The sequence below is a fragment of the Drosophila yakuba genome, chromosome 3L, assembly GCF_016746365.2.
Source record: "Drosophila yakuba strain Tai18E2 chromosome 3L, Prin_Dyak_Tai18E2_2.1, whole genome shotgun sequence".
NCBI lineage: Eukaryota > Metazoa > Arthropoda > Insecta > Diptera > Drosophilidae > Drosophila > Drosophila yakuba.
Window position 1 is genome coordinate 5,121,518 of NC_052529.2, and position 16,708 is coordinate 5,138,225.

A 16,708-nucleotide genomic window follows, 5' to 3' on the forward strand; every position below is an offset into this window, starting at 1 on the left:
AATAATCAGCAGGTGATTCAGACCCAATGGTTTTCACCAAAAACAAATCCGCCAACAGTTCATTAAACCTCTGGGCGCTTTACCTCATGTTCAATTCGAACTGATACAAAATATTCACAAATAAATAATCAAATATGACAAATGAAAGTAAAACTCGAGACGGCGCATTCTGTCATACCCTTTTAATTTAGGTGATGGGTTTGGCTATTAATAAAATCAAGAAGGTAAATGACACAAACACGCGCTAATTAAATTTAATCTAGATTTATTATAAGGTTCAAACAATGTGTGTTATAAAATACATAACGTTTACTACTTGTATAAATCGAACTGCTACAAATTATTCGCAAATAAATTTGCACTCATCAGTGACTAATTAAAGCTAAACTTCTACAGACACTGCTTCAAATACTCTTCAAAATTTATTTGGCAAAATTTAAAAAGGCGAAAAAACTTGTAGGTTGACTATTTAATGTCACTTGAATATTTGCCAGTTCGACTGAATTTAATTTAACGCATAAATTATAACATAACATAAAAATGGAAAACAAGTATTTTAATTTTTAAAAATTTAAGAAAACTTTGAAACTTTAGATCACGATTCCTGTAGAAGCTTACATACCCCACTCGGTAAGTGAAGCACCTACAAAGGCCCATTCATCAATATCTAATTACGCGAGTGACAATGGATCCAATCGATGTAATGAATTTAAGTGACAAATTTATAACAACTTTCGGAGCGATTAGCTGAAAGTGGGGAGGCAGATGGGGGAGCCGCTGGCACTGTGAGATGGATGGGGCGTCGGTTCGTTTTCATTAAGCACATTTTTTCGGTCATAAAGCCAACGTCGGTGAGCAACCGAAGTGAAACCGACGACCATAACAAGTTCAGCTTAATTGCAACCTACACACCGAGAGATCGGGGCAGCAGCGAACATCTGAACAGATTTTTTGCACTCTCGTCTCAAGGTCGCTGTGGCATCCGACGGCTGAGAACCAGAATACCCGCTTAATGGCCGGCACATGAAGCGGAATCCCAAGCTGATCCTGTTACAAAGGAGGAAGTGACTGGAGAACGGGTTCTGGTGCGTTCGATCGGACCAGAATGTGACCTTAGTGGCACAGGATTTCGCCTTTCTAAAACGCTTCGTCGCTTCTTGCTCAAACTTGGTCATAATTCATGGCTAGAACCGAGAGATGAGAACTTCCTGTCAGCACTTGTCGGCTAACTTAGTTTTTTGGGCAGAGCGTCGTTTCCGTCGCGGAGACTAGTAGACTAGTTCCCAGTACTAAGCACTTTAATTAAAGCCTAAAATGGCTTAGCAAATCGAAGCGAAACAATTGCCATAAATATCTATGGCTCAACAGGCGTTCATAAATCACTTTCAGCCATTGAACGCACCCACAACGAATAAATACTTGGTTGGGTGTTGCTTGTATCATGGAATTTTTTGTTTTATTTTTTTTTGGCAAGACAAGACAAGCGTTCTTTGGCGCAAATGTTGCGGAAGTTAACAGCTAATTAAAGAGCTTGACTGGAAATTAAATAACGAGCAGTCTCCAAAGCCTAGTAGTTCTCTTTATTCAGTCTAGTTTCTGGTCTGTTGCATTTGGAGCGGACTTCTCGGTGGGTCGCTCTGCAACAACTGATCGCCCTTGCCTCTTGCCAAGTCGAGCATGCCACACACATTAAGATACACCCTGCTGTGCTCTATTCACCTACGCAAAGATCAGATTGGGCAAGGTCAAAGTCGAAAGACTTTAATACCTTTGGTATGCAAAATGCTTACCATTACAATCCGACCAACTCGCCTCGACTCTTAACCACAAAAACCACGCCAGCAGCTGCCGCAGAAACGATAAGAAAACGAGGGGAAAACAAGTTTTGCCGCAAGTTCAATGGCCAATTTTGAGGGCCAAATCCAGGATGCCAGTGCAGCAAAAATTCCAAAGCTGATGTTGAGGAAATACCTCTGAAATAAATTTTAACTTTCAACTGATTGTGAAATGCATAATTTTAGTCAAATAAAATTATTATTCAGCTCATTAAATTTTTCATGAATACAAGTAATATTTTCCAGTGTATAATTTGAAAAGGGTTCAAGTGCGTTTAAGCCGCAGCGTCCTTGGTGGCAAGGAAGAAGCGAACACTGGCTCGGGACTGCCACAACATTGCGGATGGGGATTGTTGTTCGACCTGAAATGATACGTGCTTGACATGTTAATTCCACGAAAGACGAAAGACTTAAGACACGAACCTGTCGCAGCAGGAACTTCTCACAGCGACTGCTGCTGCTGCTGAAGCCAGATTGCGACACCTTTAAGCCGTCTTGCTGACGGGTACGAGGAATTAATGCCATCAGCATATAGATTGATAATTTACTGTACTGAAATTATTATCACATCAAGTGCAGACTGCGCTTTGAATGCAGTCGCCAGCATTCCGCTAATGATGATCGCCTTAGCATCTAATTGAGATATAAAGCGACCCACGCATGGAAAACAAGCAGGTACTCGAATACAAATCAAATTATTGATTCGCTTTTTTTTGTAATCACAAAAAAATATGAACATTATACAGTGGTTCAAAAGTAAAATGTATTATAAAGCAGTCAATTGGTTTCAATTGGTCATAACATTTTATTGTCTTTTTCTTCCCAGTTCGAAATCAATTTATGACAAAATTATTGTTTTTATTATATTATAAAATTTTTTAGGATTTTTTATTTTAAGATATTTTTATTTCGAACCACTGTGCTCTACTTCTTTCAATTTCTGCACTTAAACTCGAGTGTTCGATGCCCAAATTAAATACCACGCCAGATACAATAACGCAGCATAAAAAAAACAACAAAGAAGTTCGTGGTTATAATTCCAGTGGTTTTTCCATATAACAATGGGCGAACGTTTTTCAATGAATTTCAATACTTACTTTTTCAATTAATGAAAGTAATAAATAGAAGAAAAATGTCAACGAAACGCAAACAGCTTTGGGTAAAATTAACTAAAACAAACAAACAATTAGCCAAATTATCAGCCTGATATTTTTGGCCTATTGCCAAGTGATTTATGAATCCAGTAAGCGAAATGATCTAGAGAAACCCATTGGCAAAGTCCGGTAACTGTGAGAAAGTGCAATGAATGTCGGTGCTAGCGTCAGCTGACTTAATTTATTTAGCCACAAAGAGCAGAAGCTAACCAGACAAAAGTCTCCCAGCTCTAATTAAAACAAGTTTTTTTTTATCTATTTTGGCAACATTTTTTAAGTGAGTCATTTCAGCCTGATGAATAAATAATAATCATATTTGAGCAATATTTTGAGCTAAGTCACGCTTCAGATCAACAATGAAATGCTAAACGATCTTTTAATAACCAATTTAACGCTATTATTGTCTACAGATATATCTGGCCATCAAAACGTGAATACAAATCAAAGAAAATCGATGAGACGTTCTTGGTTTTGACGTTTGTAAGCCACGAAGAAAAGTGTCAATGCAGCGGTCAATTGAAGAGTTCCTTTTCTCGGCTACCGATTGACCTTAGATTAACCGACCAAAATTTATGCTTAAGTTCCTCTGTGAAATCAAACGATTATTGTCGCACCATCGTCGCCGTCTGCCGGCCGTTAATCTTATATGTCCATTGTCCGTCGCTTCCGTGACCTTTCGGACTTGATGTCTGACTTCCAATATCCGATTGTTGCCTGTCAAAATCCGATCAAGACAAATAGTCTTGGGCAGCACCGTTCAGCGCGCTTGTTTGGAGAATCTGAGACACTTGGCTTACACAATGCTCGTTCGTCTTAAGCGATTCTACGATTCCACCTATAAATAACGCATACGCCGTGTGGCACAACAGGAGTCAAATAACCGAAGTTTAGTTGTACTTTTTTGCCGTTTATTGCCAGACATTTACGGCTAACGTCCGCCCAAGTTCTTGCCAATTTGTACAGTTAATTTGCTTCTGAAATAAAACCCCTATTAATTAGATTAGGCCAACGATATGGAGTCAATGTTTGTTTGGCTCCATTTGAATTGCAAATTAGCTGGGCGCTTCATGAGTTTTTTACGATGGCATAAAATAACGAGCTAAGAGTAAAATTAAAACAATCAACAGTAGCCATCAAACACGCAGGCATTAATTTATATAAAGTATAACATTTATTCATGTAATATTTAGTTGATTGTACTCTTTTTTTTTTTTGTGATTTTATGCTTTATTGAAGCAATTATCCTCGCACAAGGGGCAGTGCAGTTAATCTGGTCGCTATGCGGTCAAGAACGCATCGTCTGGCTATTGAGGCTAGTGCTGGCTATTAACGCTATCTTTGTCCGCTTCTATTACTAACTCTAATATTTTTTCTAGTGCTGGTAGATGTCTGGTGCTGATAGAGTTCTACTGAGGCTGAAAATGTATTTATATCTGGATGGGTAGGGAAACCTTCCTAGTAGTAGTGTCCATAGTGTCCATGGTGATGATGCAATCCGTAGTAACCTCCATAGTAAGGATAACCTGCAAGTAAGTTCACAGATTATATCCAGTCCTTTTAAGATATATCACTAATTTATCCGATTACATATTTATTTTACACCGCACATTTTTTTTAAGGGAAGTATTTTCTTTCTTTTCTTCTTCTAATCTTACCAATGCCGTAGTAACTGCCGCTGTAATGTGGCCAATATCCGCCGTAGTAGCCACCCAAGTAGGGCGATGAGTAGTATCCGTATCCAAAGGATGCAGCTCCCTCCAGATCCTTCTCCTCAGCCTCCACATTCACCTCCTGATCGCCGCCCTCCTCCCGACCCTCCTGTGGGCGTGGCAGTGCGTCAGATCCCGCAAAGAACATGGCCAAAAGGCAGAGGGCGAGCAGCAGGCAAACGTTTCTGGCTTGGAACATCTTGGTGAGTATTTCGACGGATTTCCTTTGGGCTTACAACAACGGATTGGAAATGGAAATGCCACACGGGGCTTACAAAAACTGAATGACTGACGCTGGAAACGTGCAGTGGGCTTTTATAATGGCCAAAAAGCGATTCTTGCAACGCCGCATTGCCATCAATGCGCAGCGACAAAACAATTGTCTAAGCGAAAAACGGTTCCCCCTTCAATTTGGGCGACTCCAGCTGCGTGTGCTTCTAACAATTCAAAGAAAACCCCCCCCCCCCTCCAAAACATCAATGAATTCGCCAAAAGGGGGGGGGGTTTGGTGGGAGGCTTCTATTTCTTGCATGACCGACTACTAATTACAATGCTTTGGGCCAACCAATGTTTGTTTGTCTGTTTTTCTCTTACCACCCACCGCCCACTCCGCCACCCACTATGCGCACTGGCTGCGATCAGTGGGGTCAATGTCGCAATGGGCAGTGCCCCTCTTCTTTTCTTTAAAGGCCAGAAATTCATTTGCTTACATAATGTGGACCGTTTTCTCTACTCTTCGCTTTCGATCCACTCTAATTTATCTCTCGTCCCGCCAACACACCAAATAATAACCATAAAAACCTAACACACGCTCTATAAATTAAATAATTCTTAGTCAAAGTGACCGGACAACATTCTAATCCCATAAAAAAAAAATAGCCGCCCAAAAGCGTCAGACTAGGTTTAGTAGCCAAAAAGAACGATTGTGGAATGGAAAATGTTCCAAGAATAGAGATGGGATCCCCATTAAAGCTACGTAGATCAGAAACCGAAACTAGTATTAACTGAGTGAGATATACGACAGATCTACATATTTCCCGTGTAAGAGAGGTCAGGTTGATTTTCTTCCGCTTCATCAGAGCCACTCAATTTCCATGTACCAGCTAATTGCCGAAAATCTTCTCACAACTTTGCATGTCTGGCGGGGTCAGGGCTTGGGACAATGCGTTTCGCACGTTTGGCAGCTTGGATTCAAGCTCGGGGCTAATTGCCAGCTAGGGCTTATCTAAATTGCCGCATTAGCCAAGAACTTGTGACTTGAGAGTTGGGAGTTGGGAGTTGTTGTAATTAGCTGAGTTAAATGCTTGGTTGGCCACCAAGAATCTAACAGAGATTTAGCATTGAAGGAGTTAAGGTGAGGAGTTGCAGGGCTAATAAGTTAATTAATTGTTAATAACATAATAATTTTAAAGGTTTCACTTATAGGAAATTCAAGAAAATACCATTTAGACATTTGCATTTCTATCTCCGTTGCAGTTATAATACTTTATTCTTTGTAAATAAATAAATAACAACTAGCTTAAAACGCTAAGAGCTAAAACTACTCCAAGTCCAATGTCGATACACTCTGATTTTGATTGGGCATGTCGGGAAAGCGATGAAACAGTGATGACGAGGGCTTGGTTTGACTATCCAGCCGGGTCTCAAAGATGCCTCCCTCTGCGTTTATCAAGTACCAACTGGGCGTGGGCGTGACTCGCTGCAGTTCCTCCCGATTTAAACCACCAATGGGTGCGGCAGTGGGCAGTTTTTTGGCCAAATCATCCAGCTGCTTGAGATAAACGTCCAAGGCGCGATAGTCCGTGTTGTTGGCCACCTCGCCAGGTGCAATGAACTTGGGTCCCGCCAACTGATCGTGCTCCTGCCACAATTGGCGTATATTTGTCATTACGTCCGCATAGAGTATGGAGTCATCGCTGCGGCCCCAGTTGCTATTGCGGTTGTAATTTGGTGTTTGCGATTTGGATTTGCGTGAATTCACCAGGCGACTGGCCAGCGGAGTTGCGGAAGTTTCCGCAAGTGAATTGGCACTTGAAAACACCGATTTGCCAGTGGTTGTTGTTGTCGCCTTGGTTGTTGGTGCTGCTGCTGTGGTTGTTGCCTCTTTATTCCGGAAGTTGCGCCGCCTCTCCTTAAGTTTTTCCCGCTCTGCTGACTTGGCTTGTTGTTTGAATAGTCTTTGGCGACGTCGCCGATTGTCGCAGATGGCTGCATTGCTGCAATTTGGTGACCTCTTCACCTCATTGGTGTCGCCCTCGTCGGGTAGATATTGTGTGGCATTTTTGAGTAGATCCCCAATGTGCGCCACCAGCTTCAGACCCTTTTGTACATCATAAGGCTGCTTGGATTTCGCAGGCACCTCCCTTTTGTTTCTTTTGTTTCTCTTGAGCTCCTGATTGCGACTTAACACCGCTCTTAGCCTTTGCTGCTGGCCACGTTGGTAGAGCTGCTGCTCCAGGGTCTTTTGGGCTATTAACGTGTGACTCTGTCGCTGTATATGTCGTTGTCTAACCAGCGGAAACTTTGACTTTTGTCTTTGCCGCTGCAGCAGACGCTCTGTTTTTCGCACAGAAGCCAAGATTTCCATGGGTATTTGTAGCTGATTAGGAGCATTTTGAATCTGTGTTTCCTGAGTGAGCAGGTCTCCTTGGGGCAAGATTTTCACCCTATTGGTGGCCAATTTCCGCGGTTGCTCCCAGACAACAGGTGGATTGGAAGGTTGCCGTTGACGCAGACGTTTCAGCTGCTGAAAGTGCTGCGGGGGCTCAATAATCCTGATCACATCCCCCGCATCATCGTCAACGTAACCAGGACGAATGTCCTGCAAATGCGGTGGTACCCTGTTTTCCGGTTTCTTGGGCTCGGGCTTTGATACTCTATAAGCAGAGGGACTTGGAGTGCTACTGGAAACACCTTCCTTGCTTCCACTCTCCACTTTGATCGCCCGACTTAGTTGTAAATAGAAGAGGAGCAAAATGTATATCCTTAGCACTGCCATTGCACTTTTACTCTTACTATCCCAAGGTCAGGGGAAATGCAACTTTTCACTTTCGCGTTCGACGGCCAACCGACAACTGTGCAGTAAGTGTGTTATCATTGTGGCTTTATAAAATTTCCTCGCCGTTTTTCCAATTTTCCAGTTTGATCACCGCGCCACGAGCCTTTCTTTCTTTCTTTCGTGACGAGATAGATGTCTTTGAAGTCGTCATCGCCGTCGTCATCGGCCGTTTGTTAGCTTCGGCCGCAAATGAAAGCGAATCTGGCCAGCCGAAGTGACGTTGCAACTATAGTATTTGCCAGTTGCAAGTTGCTACGTTCAACGTCCAATGTTATAACTGGTCAAAGTCGGTGCTCAAGCCTTGTTTCGCTTTAGAAACCCACTTTGCATACGCCACAACGGTGGCTTGGCACATTGCAACTTTCTGGTTGCTGTGCAGAAACTAGTTTCTGTCTTGAATTCAATTTTCGATCGTGTGGGTAAGTGTTTTTATTTTCGCAGTCTCGAATCTCATTAGTGCCCGCCACTTGACCCTCAACTTGAACTTCGCCGAAAGCCACTGATATGGTATTTGTGTCATTTGGGCGAAAGGCAGATGGAACGGTGAATTAATTTATGCACTGGCCATTTAATTTGGGTATTTTAAATATATGGGGAATAATGCGGTCTTCAAATGGGAATGATTTATGCAGAACTTGCTATTCTATGGGAATATCTAATAGGAGTTACAAATATATTCATGAGATTCTTTGTGCGGGGAAAATAAAACATTTTTATTTTTGTTTGTCATTTTAATGAATTCTCCTAAGGGCACGTGGATATCGTTATAATTAATTTTTTAATTAAATATTTTGTGCAAATCAAAAATATAAGTTTAAATAATTGTTTAAAATCTTTACAGAATTATTTATGAAAATGTCTATACTTGTCACGTTTACAATTTAATAGCACTATAATCGACATTAAATTTTAGGACTTTATTTAATTGATCTGTACTTAAATTTATTGCAAGATTATATTAGCAATAAAACGATACAGCTCTTTTAATGGCAATGCCGTTGCGCATGCCTGTTTGGTTAACATAAGTCAGCATTTTAAAAAGCGCCTAAAAGATGCTTTAATATTTTTTCTGTTAGCGATATCAGAGTTAACAGAAGTACAGTGAGCGTAAAATTACACTCCACACATTTCCTTAAGACAATGAATTTTACAATATATATAATAAATATTATTTATAGCCCAACTTCAAACACATGTTCAGATTTCAATAAATTATATTTATTGCTAGAACTCTTGCGACAAGTCAACCAAGCTTACGACCAATTGAACCTCCCCCAAAAACGAGGTCATCTTATAATCTTTGCACTACACACTACAAAATAAATAAATAAATAAACATAGTTGGTTAAACATTAGAGTGGATTTTGGGGTAAATGGGGTTGAGATTAGGAGCCAGGTAGACAAACTACAAGGTTAGGCTCCTGGCGAGAACGGCAGAGACTACAAGCTAAGGCATCGGCGTTAATACGTTAGATTTCGGGAATTTGAGGACTTTGATATTGATGGACTCATGCGACTTAAGCTACTCCACAACCATGGGCAGCCAGGCGTTATCGCTGGCGAAACCAGCACCACCACCCACAGCACCTGCACCACCCACGCCACCGTTATGTGCCCGGTAGCCCATACGCCTCTCGTGCGTTTTGGGCACCGGAATGGGATGTTGGTACACTCCAGTGATGCTCTCCATGCCCAAGCCCATGCCATTCTGTTGAGATTTGGGGGAGTTCTGCGGAAAGATGCGCTGCTCCACAATGCGGGATTCTTCTGCCAAGGAAGTGACTGTAGCCGCCGCCTCCGTCTTGCGATTCTTTTCGAAGAAATCGATAATGGGATGGTAGTTATAGTTGATTCTCTTGCCCGACATCTCGCTGCCACCACCGCTGGGGAAGATTGAGCTCACTGGATAGACTGCCGGCGGTTGTGGTAGTGCCGTCGACTGATCCCGCTCCCACTGAGTGGTGCGCTCGGTCGAAAGTGACGACGCTGACCCGGTAACCACTGCTGTGTTGGTCGTCGTGGTGGCGACTGGTGGTGCATAGAAGCGGGGTCGCGACTTGCTGCCACTTTGCCGGTTGACGGATGATGATGGTAGTGCGGCTGTTGGTGATGCGACTGATGGTGCGATGGCACCTGCTTGATGGGCATGGGCGGTATGGGCAGGGGCTGCACTGGAGAGGCCGGAACTGGCACTGAAACCGGTGACAATGCCGGATCCCGGGCCAAGGGCAGCTGTTCCTGTTCGGGCTGGTAGACTTGTGGTCTGTGGAAATCGTAGGCGGACGGCAGCTCCTCCTGCGGACGATGATACTGGAGATGATGATGCTGATGATGTTGCGGTGGTGGGGGCTGTGTGGGTGGAGGCATAAATACGCTTGCGATTCAGCGGTATACGCGGCTTCTCTGCACCGCCGTTTGGTGGGCCAGCGAATAGGTTTACCTCTTGGTCCGAGTGCGTCTCGCTTGGCGCCAAATCCAAGTCCAGACGCGCCTCTGAATGCTGCGGCCGCCGGCGGCTCACCTGGCTGTAATACTTCTTGGAACTGGAACTAGAACTGGAGCTCTTGTATCCGCCATAGCGATCCTCTTCATCATCAGGGGGACTGAGATACGGACCCACACTGGTGCTAATACCAGGCAGCTTAACGCGCACCTTGTTACTGCTGGAGTACAGCTCATTGGTCTCCCGATTGTTGAAAGAGGGATATCGCAGGCCCAGTTCGTCCTCCTCACTCTCTTCGGCATAGTCCAGATCCTCCTCGTTTATGGTACTATACCCATTATGATTAGAGCTTATGACTGGCGAATGGGGAGAGTAATCTTTGGCTTGAATGGAGGAGAGCGGCGGGAACTGCTGCCGATAACCATCCACTTGGCAAGAGCAGCAGGTGGGCACCTTGAATATATCCACATGGAGACCACGCACTTTGTCCCAACTCAGCAGACGATGGTAGTTGTACACCTGCGAGCAGTGGGAACGATAAGTCTGCGCCAAGTAGGAACAACTCTCGCCGGGATTACTGTTGATAATTGCACAGATTAAACGTTAATGCCATGTTATTCAAGTGAAAATCGATTTTCACTCACCTGCATTTTTCCAATCTTAAGGTTTGCGTGTGCTGACCAGTGTTTACTATGTACTTCCATTCTCCTGAAGCGGATTTGGCCTTCTGGGGTCGCGCGTAACGTACCACGCTCTGGCACATCCCGCCTGCACTGCCTTCGTCTTCACGCCTTTAATGGGAATCAAGATTAAATAAAATATAAACATATTGGCAGTTATTTTATTAAATTATAAAGTAAGGATCACCAGGTTATCCCCCTTCATTGACTCACCTCTTTTTGCTCAGGCTGAAGTCATCGAAGTCATCGCTAAACTCCAGATTGTTATTGGGCCTATCGTAGAACTCGGCCAAAAGGGCGGACATGGCGTTCTTGTGACGCCTAATGCTGCCCATGATCTGTTCACTAAGATTTCAAAATAATATATGCAGTTTGCAACTGTATACTTGTTTAAACAACTCTAGCCAAAACCAATAACTAAGCATAGGTGCAAGGGAAAGTTGGGCAAGTGAGTTTTATAAATTAAAGTTTTATTATGGCTAAAATTCGGACTAAACTAGAATTAAGGACTATGGACCGGAACCAGGACCCCGGGAGAACCGCTCACCAACTAGCTACGGGGATCTTACAGCGGATAGTCGTCGGTGCGGATGCACATGTTGCTGGTGAATCGTTCGCATTTCTTGTGTGGTGGTGCAACCACGGGTTTATGTGAACTGGCGGCGGTCTTAGGTCTTCCCCTCACCGAAGAAGTGACTCTCTTTCGTTTGATGGGTGCTCCTGATTTTTGACCAGGCAGTGGTCTTTTTCCCAGTCGATAACGTGGTCCAGCGATGAGCTCCTCCGGACTTGGTAGAGGTTCCTCAGTTTCTTCGGCGCTGTTTCCTTGCAGGTCTAATCGCTCGTCAGCGCTCAGGGGGATTTCAGTGCCATTAAGACCAGCAAAGGCCAGGTCTTCAATCTCAGAGTATGACTGGCCATCGTTGGAGGAAGCCATCATCACATCCTCCTGACTACTTGGCTGTTGAAAAGCTGTGGTATTCAGCTTGATGGTGCGTCCAGCAATGCCACCCAAAAGTTGCTGCTCGGTCACAGAAGCAGGCACGGATCGGGTCAACTTGTGTACAAACTCGTTTGCCGATCGCCGAACTCTTTGTCCATGGTTTTCTGGCTTAAAAGACTTGGTTTTGTTTTCATGAAGATCACCTGTCAGCGCCTCATTGATCATCTGAGGATCGAGCACTTCAGAACCCATCTCATCAAAGAAGTCCTCTAGGGATTCAGAAGGTTCGTCCTGAGCAGAATTCTTCTTTGGCTCCACTTCCACGGCAATGGTGCCCACTTGGTCATCCTGTTGGGACTCTTCTGGAGTCAAATCATCTTCACGACGACTGATGGGGGTATGAAGAAGGGCAGCAGAAGAGAGATCAGAGCCCAGATTGATGTACTTGCGGGTAGAGCTCTTTATGAGATTTGCGATGTCGAACACTATGGGCAAAAGCAGTTTTTTGTCATTGCCAAACATCATGCGAACCTGATTAGATTAGAAAAATCGTTAGCAAGATATTAAATGTGCAATATTAATTTACCTATTCGTTAATTATAGATGTACGTAAATATATTTGAATTGGTTTTGAAACTCACCTGTTCAAACTTAAGTTCGTGCCCCTTTTTAGCATTCATCTGAGCCGAGATCAAAGCGGAAAGAGCCAATCGCTGTTGAGAAGATAGCACTCTTAGGATGGGCAATACTTCGGCGAACTTCTGGCGCAATCCCTCATCCGCCAAGGCTTTGGCCAGAGCATTCCTTAAAATCCTTTCCCGCCAGTCAAAAGGTGGTAATTGTTTCTCCGGCTCAGGTTCATCCAGATCGACGCTAAAGTCCAGCATATTGGACTCCAACTTCTTTTCGGCCAGCTCCGCCTTTTTGGCCTCCTCCGGATCAACCAGTTGCCAGTCCTCCGTAGCAGCATCATTTGAATCAGCGAAATCAAAGTCCAGCAGCTCCTCGTCGGCGGAGTTCCCACTGACCAGATCCAAGTAGAGCACACAATAGAGCAGGGCCCAGAAAAGGCAGCCGAAGGCGCGGCCAGCTTTCATTTTCACTCTGGCTTTATTTTCTTGGCTTTGTTTTTAATTGCAGCAGCCGTCTGCAAAATGACAAAAGGCAAAGGAAAGTTAAAGCAAGGGGGCGGTCACTGCTGGTTATTAAGTTGGCTCTAATTTTCCGAAATAACAGACGAAACAAAGACGTCTTGTTAATTGTTTATTTATGACTAGAGTGCACCCCAGTCGCCACTCGCACGCTTTCAAAAAATCAGTTTATGGTTTATTCTTGGACGGGTTCAATTCGGCTTGGCAAATTCAAAACCATTCATATTTTTGGCTTTCCATCGAAAGCAAGAGCCATTAACATGAGCGTAAACTATTACGACTGTGCAGTAAGAGACATAATAGTAATCTTGGCCAGGCTATTACAGCAGCACAGTCGTCTCCGGCTTTAGGTAATCGCACTCAGCCATCGGCTTCGTCATCATGATCTTCACTGTCATCTCTGCTGACTGCCCAACAAGGCGTGAAGCACCGAAGTTGCTCTGGTTGTTGCTATTTTTACCATTGTAATAGGTACTTTCGCGCACGGGGTTATGACTCCTGACTAAACTGGCCGTTTTGCGGTAATAACACCAGCCATTCAAAGGTCGGGTGATTGATTTGACTGCGCTTTAACTTCCTATCATCATGATGAAGACATTTGTCAGGCTAAAATAGCTCTTCTCCCTATGAACTGCGATTTTCTCTTCTTGTCTATGCAAATGTGTTCAGCACAAAGGAAAGTCTTTCTTTCCTTTTGTTCGTTATTTATGTAGTTGGCGGCTACCCCAAGGAGTCGACAAATCTGAATGCTAACAACACCCAAGCCAGGAAAACTTCTCCGAGGCAATGGCTATACCAGCTGCATCGATGTTTTGACCTTTTGTGCAGATGAAAAGTGAAAATTTGGCTGCAGCAGCAGCATCGGCAACATCGGCAAGCAGTTGACAGTTTAGAAAAGGCAGCCAAGGCCAGCATGAAAACTTATGGCGGACGTGGGCTGGAGAGGATCGGCCAGCGCGATACACGTCTCTTCGGGGCACCCAAGGCAAGGCAAGGCAAGCAAATAATTGAATGAAATGATGCGCACAGTTTGCGATGCACGAACGTGAGGATGCTGCCGTTGTCATGATGCAGGCAGGCTCGATGTCTTTAATTTATCTCGCACACCTGCGCACAGGAGACCCCGCTAATGGATCCTACGCAAGGGGTAGAGATGACGGCGCTTCTGGTTTTTTTGTGTGGCCTTTGCATAGACGTATAGATACGAGTACTTGTTTGAAGCTGGGAAAGTGGCATAGTACGATAAATCAAATTAAGCCAATAAGTCGCAGCCGTTTCCCATATATGCCAACCATTATTTCGGTTCCCAGGCATCCCAGTAATTTCGCGTGGGTGCCATTTGCAAGAAAGTAAATACAAATTACAGACGAAAATGGGAATGGGCTTGCAATGGATTGCAATTGAAGATGCTGCACTCTGCTTGCATGCGATCTCTCGGCAAATTCTTTGGCCACTTTAATTTACTTGTAATTTGCGTGCGTTGCGCAGACAACGAAACGGGGCCAGTCAAAAAAATAAAAAAAAAAGGCAAAAAAAAGCTAAAAAAAACAAACGAGACGAATTGAAGAAAACAAATTAAAGCGCTGCAAATGAGAAGAGAAACATCTGAAAGCGAAGCGCGAAACCAAGAAAGTCGTACTGACAATCTCCGCAGAATCCTACTAAGCAGACTAAGCAGCCTCAGAAGCAACTAGGTGCTAACCGACTAACCTAGTAAGCGAACCCGCTGAACCACTAACCGCCAACAGCTGTCGAGCTCTCTTGGACAGATCGGGAATCAATATCTTCATCGCATAGGTTTGGCCACCCGAACTGACATATAAATTCCAAACCAATTTATCGGTCCCTAAACGAAAGACTTAAGACACAAACTTGACGACCACCGAAAAGCGGCAACTCATATCAATAAACGAAAACACACGCACACCTTTAACAGCGTGGACTGACACAATTTCCTCAGGCGTAAAGAATAAAAAGAATTCAAATTTTTGTGCGTCGTTGTTGTTGTTATTGCTGGGTGTAAGCGCTCTTTTATTTTCGTTCATTTAGAAAGTTGTTTCCATTTCACATATTTGGCTAAAATACACTTACAAATGAAATGGTATTTTAAAATTCCAATTTCGATTTTGTTTCTTGTTCTCCGCTTTGCGCTCTAGGTTTTTACGATTAATTTATAATGCTAAAGCAGAGCTTCAGAAATCACCTCAGATCAGCTTGTCTTCAGTCCACTGTTCTTTTTTTTTTTTGTTCTCCAAGCCACTCCCTTCTCCAATCTTCTGAGCTTCGATGTTTAGACTGAACACTGTTTATTTCCTGTTGCGGTGCCAGAATCGAGTTTCCATTCCACTCCACTTTGAAGAAATAATTTTCACTTTTTATAGGCTCTTTGGCAGCAGCCTTCGCTGATTTTCAGCTGTCTGTATGCTGAATTTTCACAGTTTTCACACGCGCCTTAATTAACAGAAATTTCTACTTTGCCACACTTCTTAACGCTGCTCGCTTGGCATTCACCTTCGTTTTGCTTTTGAGCCAGCTTTTTATTTCCCGACTGCTACGTCTGAACGCTTTCAACACTCGCCGCAGACTGATTTGCTGCCTCAACTGCTGCTTACTGCTTCTTTACCTACCGCTTTTGCTGCTGCTGTTGCTTCTGCTGCTGCGGTTTTTGTTGCTGCTTCTGCTGCTGCTGCTGCGGTGACTTTGCCACAGTTGGCGTTCTGGACCCATTGGACCCATTGCAGTAAATCCAACATAGCTGCGTGTTTGTGCATTAAAAATGCGCATCGGCAAATTGCATTTCTTGTGCAGTTCGCAAGTTCATTGAACCGTTAGTTGGCTCACATTTGCATATCCATAAATTTGAAATTAATTTACGTTTAGAGCGGAAGTTTTCCTATATTTATAGACTTCATAGCAGCCTCGCCTGCCCAGTTCGTGTCTTCAGTCATTTGTTTTGGCACTGGGTCAGGAAGCGATTTGCCTAAAACGGAAGCGTGCTAAACGGCGTATCTAAACTGCTTTCTATCGGCATCATTAGCCACGAAAACCACTTTGACCACTTCATTGGGCGTTTCGGCCGCCCGCGAGGGTCAGCCCCTAAAGTTAAGGAAAGAAAATTAATTTCACAGCCGCGGCACTTTCGTTTTTCAAAACAAAAGCCCTCGGTAGCAACATTGGGCAGGTGGTTAGCGCCTCCGCCTGTTTTTCATCCACCGAACAGTGGGACAAAACATAGTCATGCTAAAAAAGAAATGAAGTAACACAAGTTCGTGTATTCAAAAGCTATTTGAAATAGTTTGTTGACTTTCTGTATCAAAATAAATATATGTTATATTTTATTATTGCTATCATGTTATTGCTCGCTAAATATTTTTCAGTACTATGTGCCTTAGCAAAATCAAAAACTTAAATTCAAGACTGAAATTAAATCTTTACTTCATAAGATTTGAAAGTGATCATGATCATTAGCATCAATGTTTAATTTATTCCTAGTTAATTACCTTTTACTGTTTTGCACCCCACTGTGCAATGACTTTGACTTGCGTCTAATAACGACTTTTCGTGATTTTGACGTTTCGCTTTTTTGCGCTTTATTGTTATTTCTTCATCATTGGCTAGGACCATAAACTATCGGCTTAACTGCTCCAGGGCAGTGGCAAGTGCATCCTCCCTCCGGCTTCTGTGGCACTTTCAATGACCACTTAAAGTGCATTTTCTTCACACTTTCATTGGTAA

General features: G+C 43.5%; 3 protein-coding genes across 4 annotated transcripts; all 3 read right to left on the reverse strand.

Moving 5' to 3' along the window:
* Positions 1-4,141: 4,141 nt before the first annotated feature.
* LOC6532982 (pupal cuticle protein Edg-91) lies at positions 4,142-5,055 on the reverse strand. Its single transcript, XM_002093681.4, has 2 exons — positions 4,645-5,055; positions 4,142-4,512 (listed from the first exon to the last, which is right to left on the reverse strand). Exons 1-2 carry the CDS (start codon positions 4,895-4,897, stop codon positions 4,445-4,447), a joined length of 321 nt encoding a protein of 106 aa, XP_002093717.1. The 5' UTR covers positions 4,898-5,055; the 3' UTR covers positions 4,142-4,444.
* A 1,183-nt stretch (positions 5,056-6,238) lies between these two features.
* LOC6532983 lies at positions 6,239-7,707 on the reverse strand. Its single transcript, XM_002093682.3, has one exon. It carries the CDS (start codon positions 7,694-7,696, stop codon positions 6,239-6,241), a length of 1,458 nt encoding a protein of 485 aa, XP_002093718.1. The 5' UTR covers positions 7,697-7,707.
* Positions 7,708-8,958: 1,251 nt separating this feature from the next.
* Positions 8,959-15,909, reverse strand: LOC6532984 (neurotrophin 1). Of its 2 annotated transcripts, none has more exons than XM_015194263.2 (6): positions 15,177-15,909; positions 12,464-12,969; positions 11,449-12,353; positions 11,093-11,224; positions 10,844-10,990; positions 8,959-10,776 (listed from the first exon to the last, which is right to left on the reverse strand). In XM_015194263.2, the coding sequence occupies exons 2-6, from the start codon at positions 12,917-12,919 to the stop codon at positions 9,279-9,281; spliced, it is 3,138 nt and encodes a 1,045-aa protein (XP_015049749.1). In that variant the 5' UTR covers positions 12,920-12,969; positions 15,177-15,909; the 3' UTR covers positions 8,959-9,278. The 2 variants fall into 2 exon arrangements, with proteins under 2 accessions (XP_015049749.1, XP_002093719.2); XM_002093683.3 differs by having other exon boundaries at positions 15,065-15,909.
* Positions 15,910-16,708: the final 799 nt, after the last annotated feature.

What these genes read in the sequence shown, in the direction of transcription:
- LOC6532983 (XM_002093682.3), bottom strand. Translation starts at nt 7,696, where the DNA reads ATGGCAGTGCTAAGGATATACATTTTGCTCCTCTTCTATTTACAACTA.
- LOC6532984 (XM_015194263.2), bottom strand. Translation starts at nt 12,919, where the DNA reads ATGAAAGCTGGCCGCGCCTTCGGCTGCCTTTTCTGGGCCCTGCTCTAT. An exon ending in TTCAGCCTGAGCAAAAAGAG is followed by an intron (nt 10,991 to 11,092) that starts GTGAGTCAATGA and finishes TTCCCATTAAAG; the next exon opens with GCGTGAAGACGAAGGCAGTG. An exon ending in TTAAGATTGGAAAAATGCAG is followed by an intron (nt 10,777 to 10,843) that starts GTGAGTGAAAAT and finishes AATTATCAACAG; the next exon opens with TAATCCCGGCGAGAGTTGTT.
- LOC6532982 (XM_002093681.4), bottom strand. Translation starts at nt 4,897, where the DNA reads ATGTTCCAAGCCAGAAACGTTTGCCTGCTGCTCGCCCTCTGCCTTTTG. An exon ending in CGGCAGTTACTACGGCATTG is followed by an intron (nt 4,513 to 4,644) that starts GTAAGATTAGAA and finishes ACTTACTTGCAG; the next exon opens with GTTATCCTTACTATGGAGGT.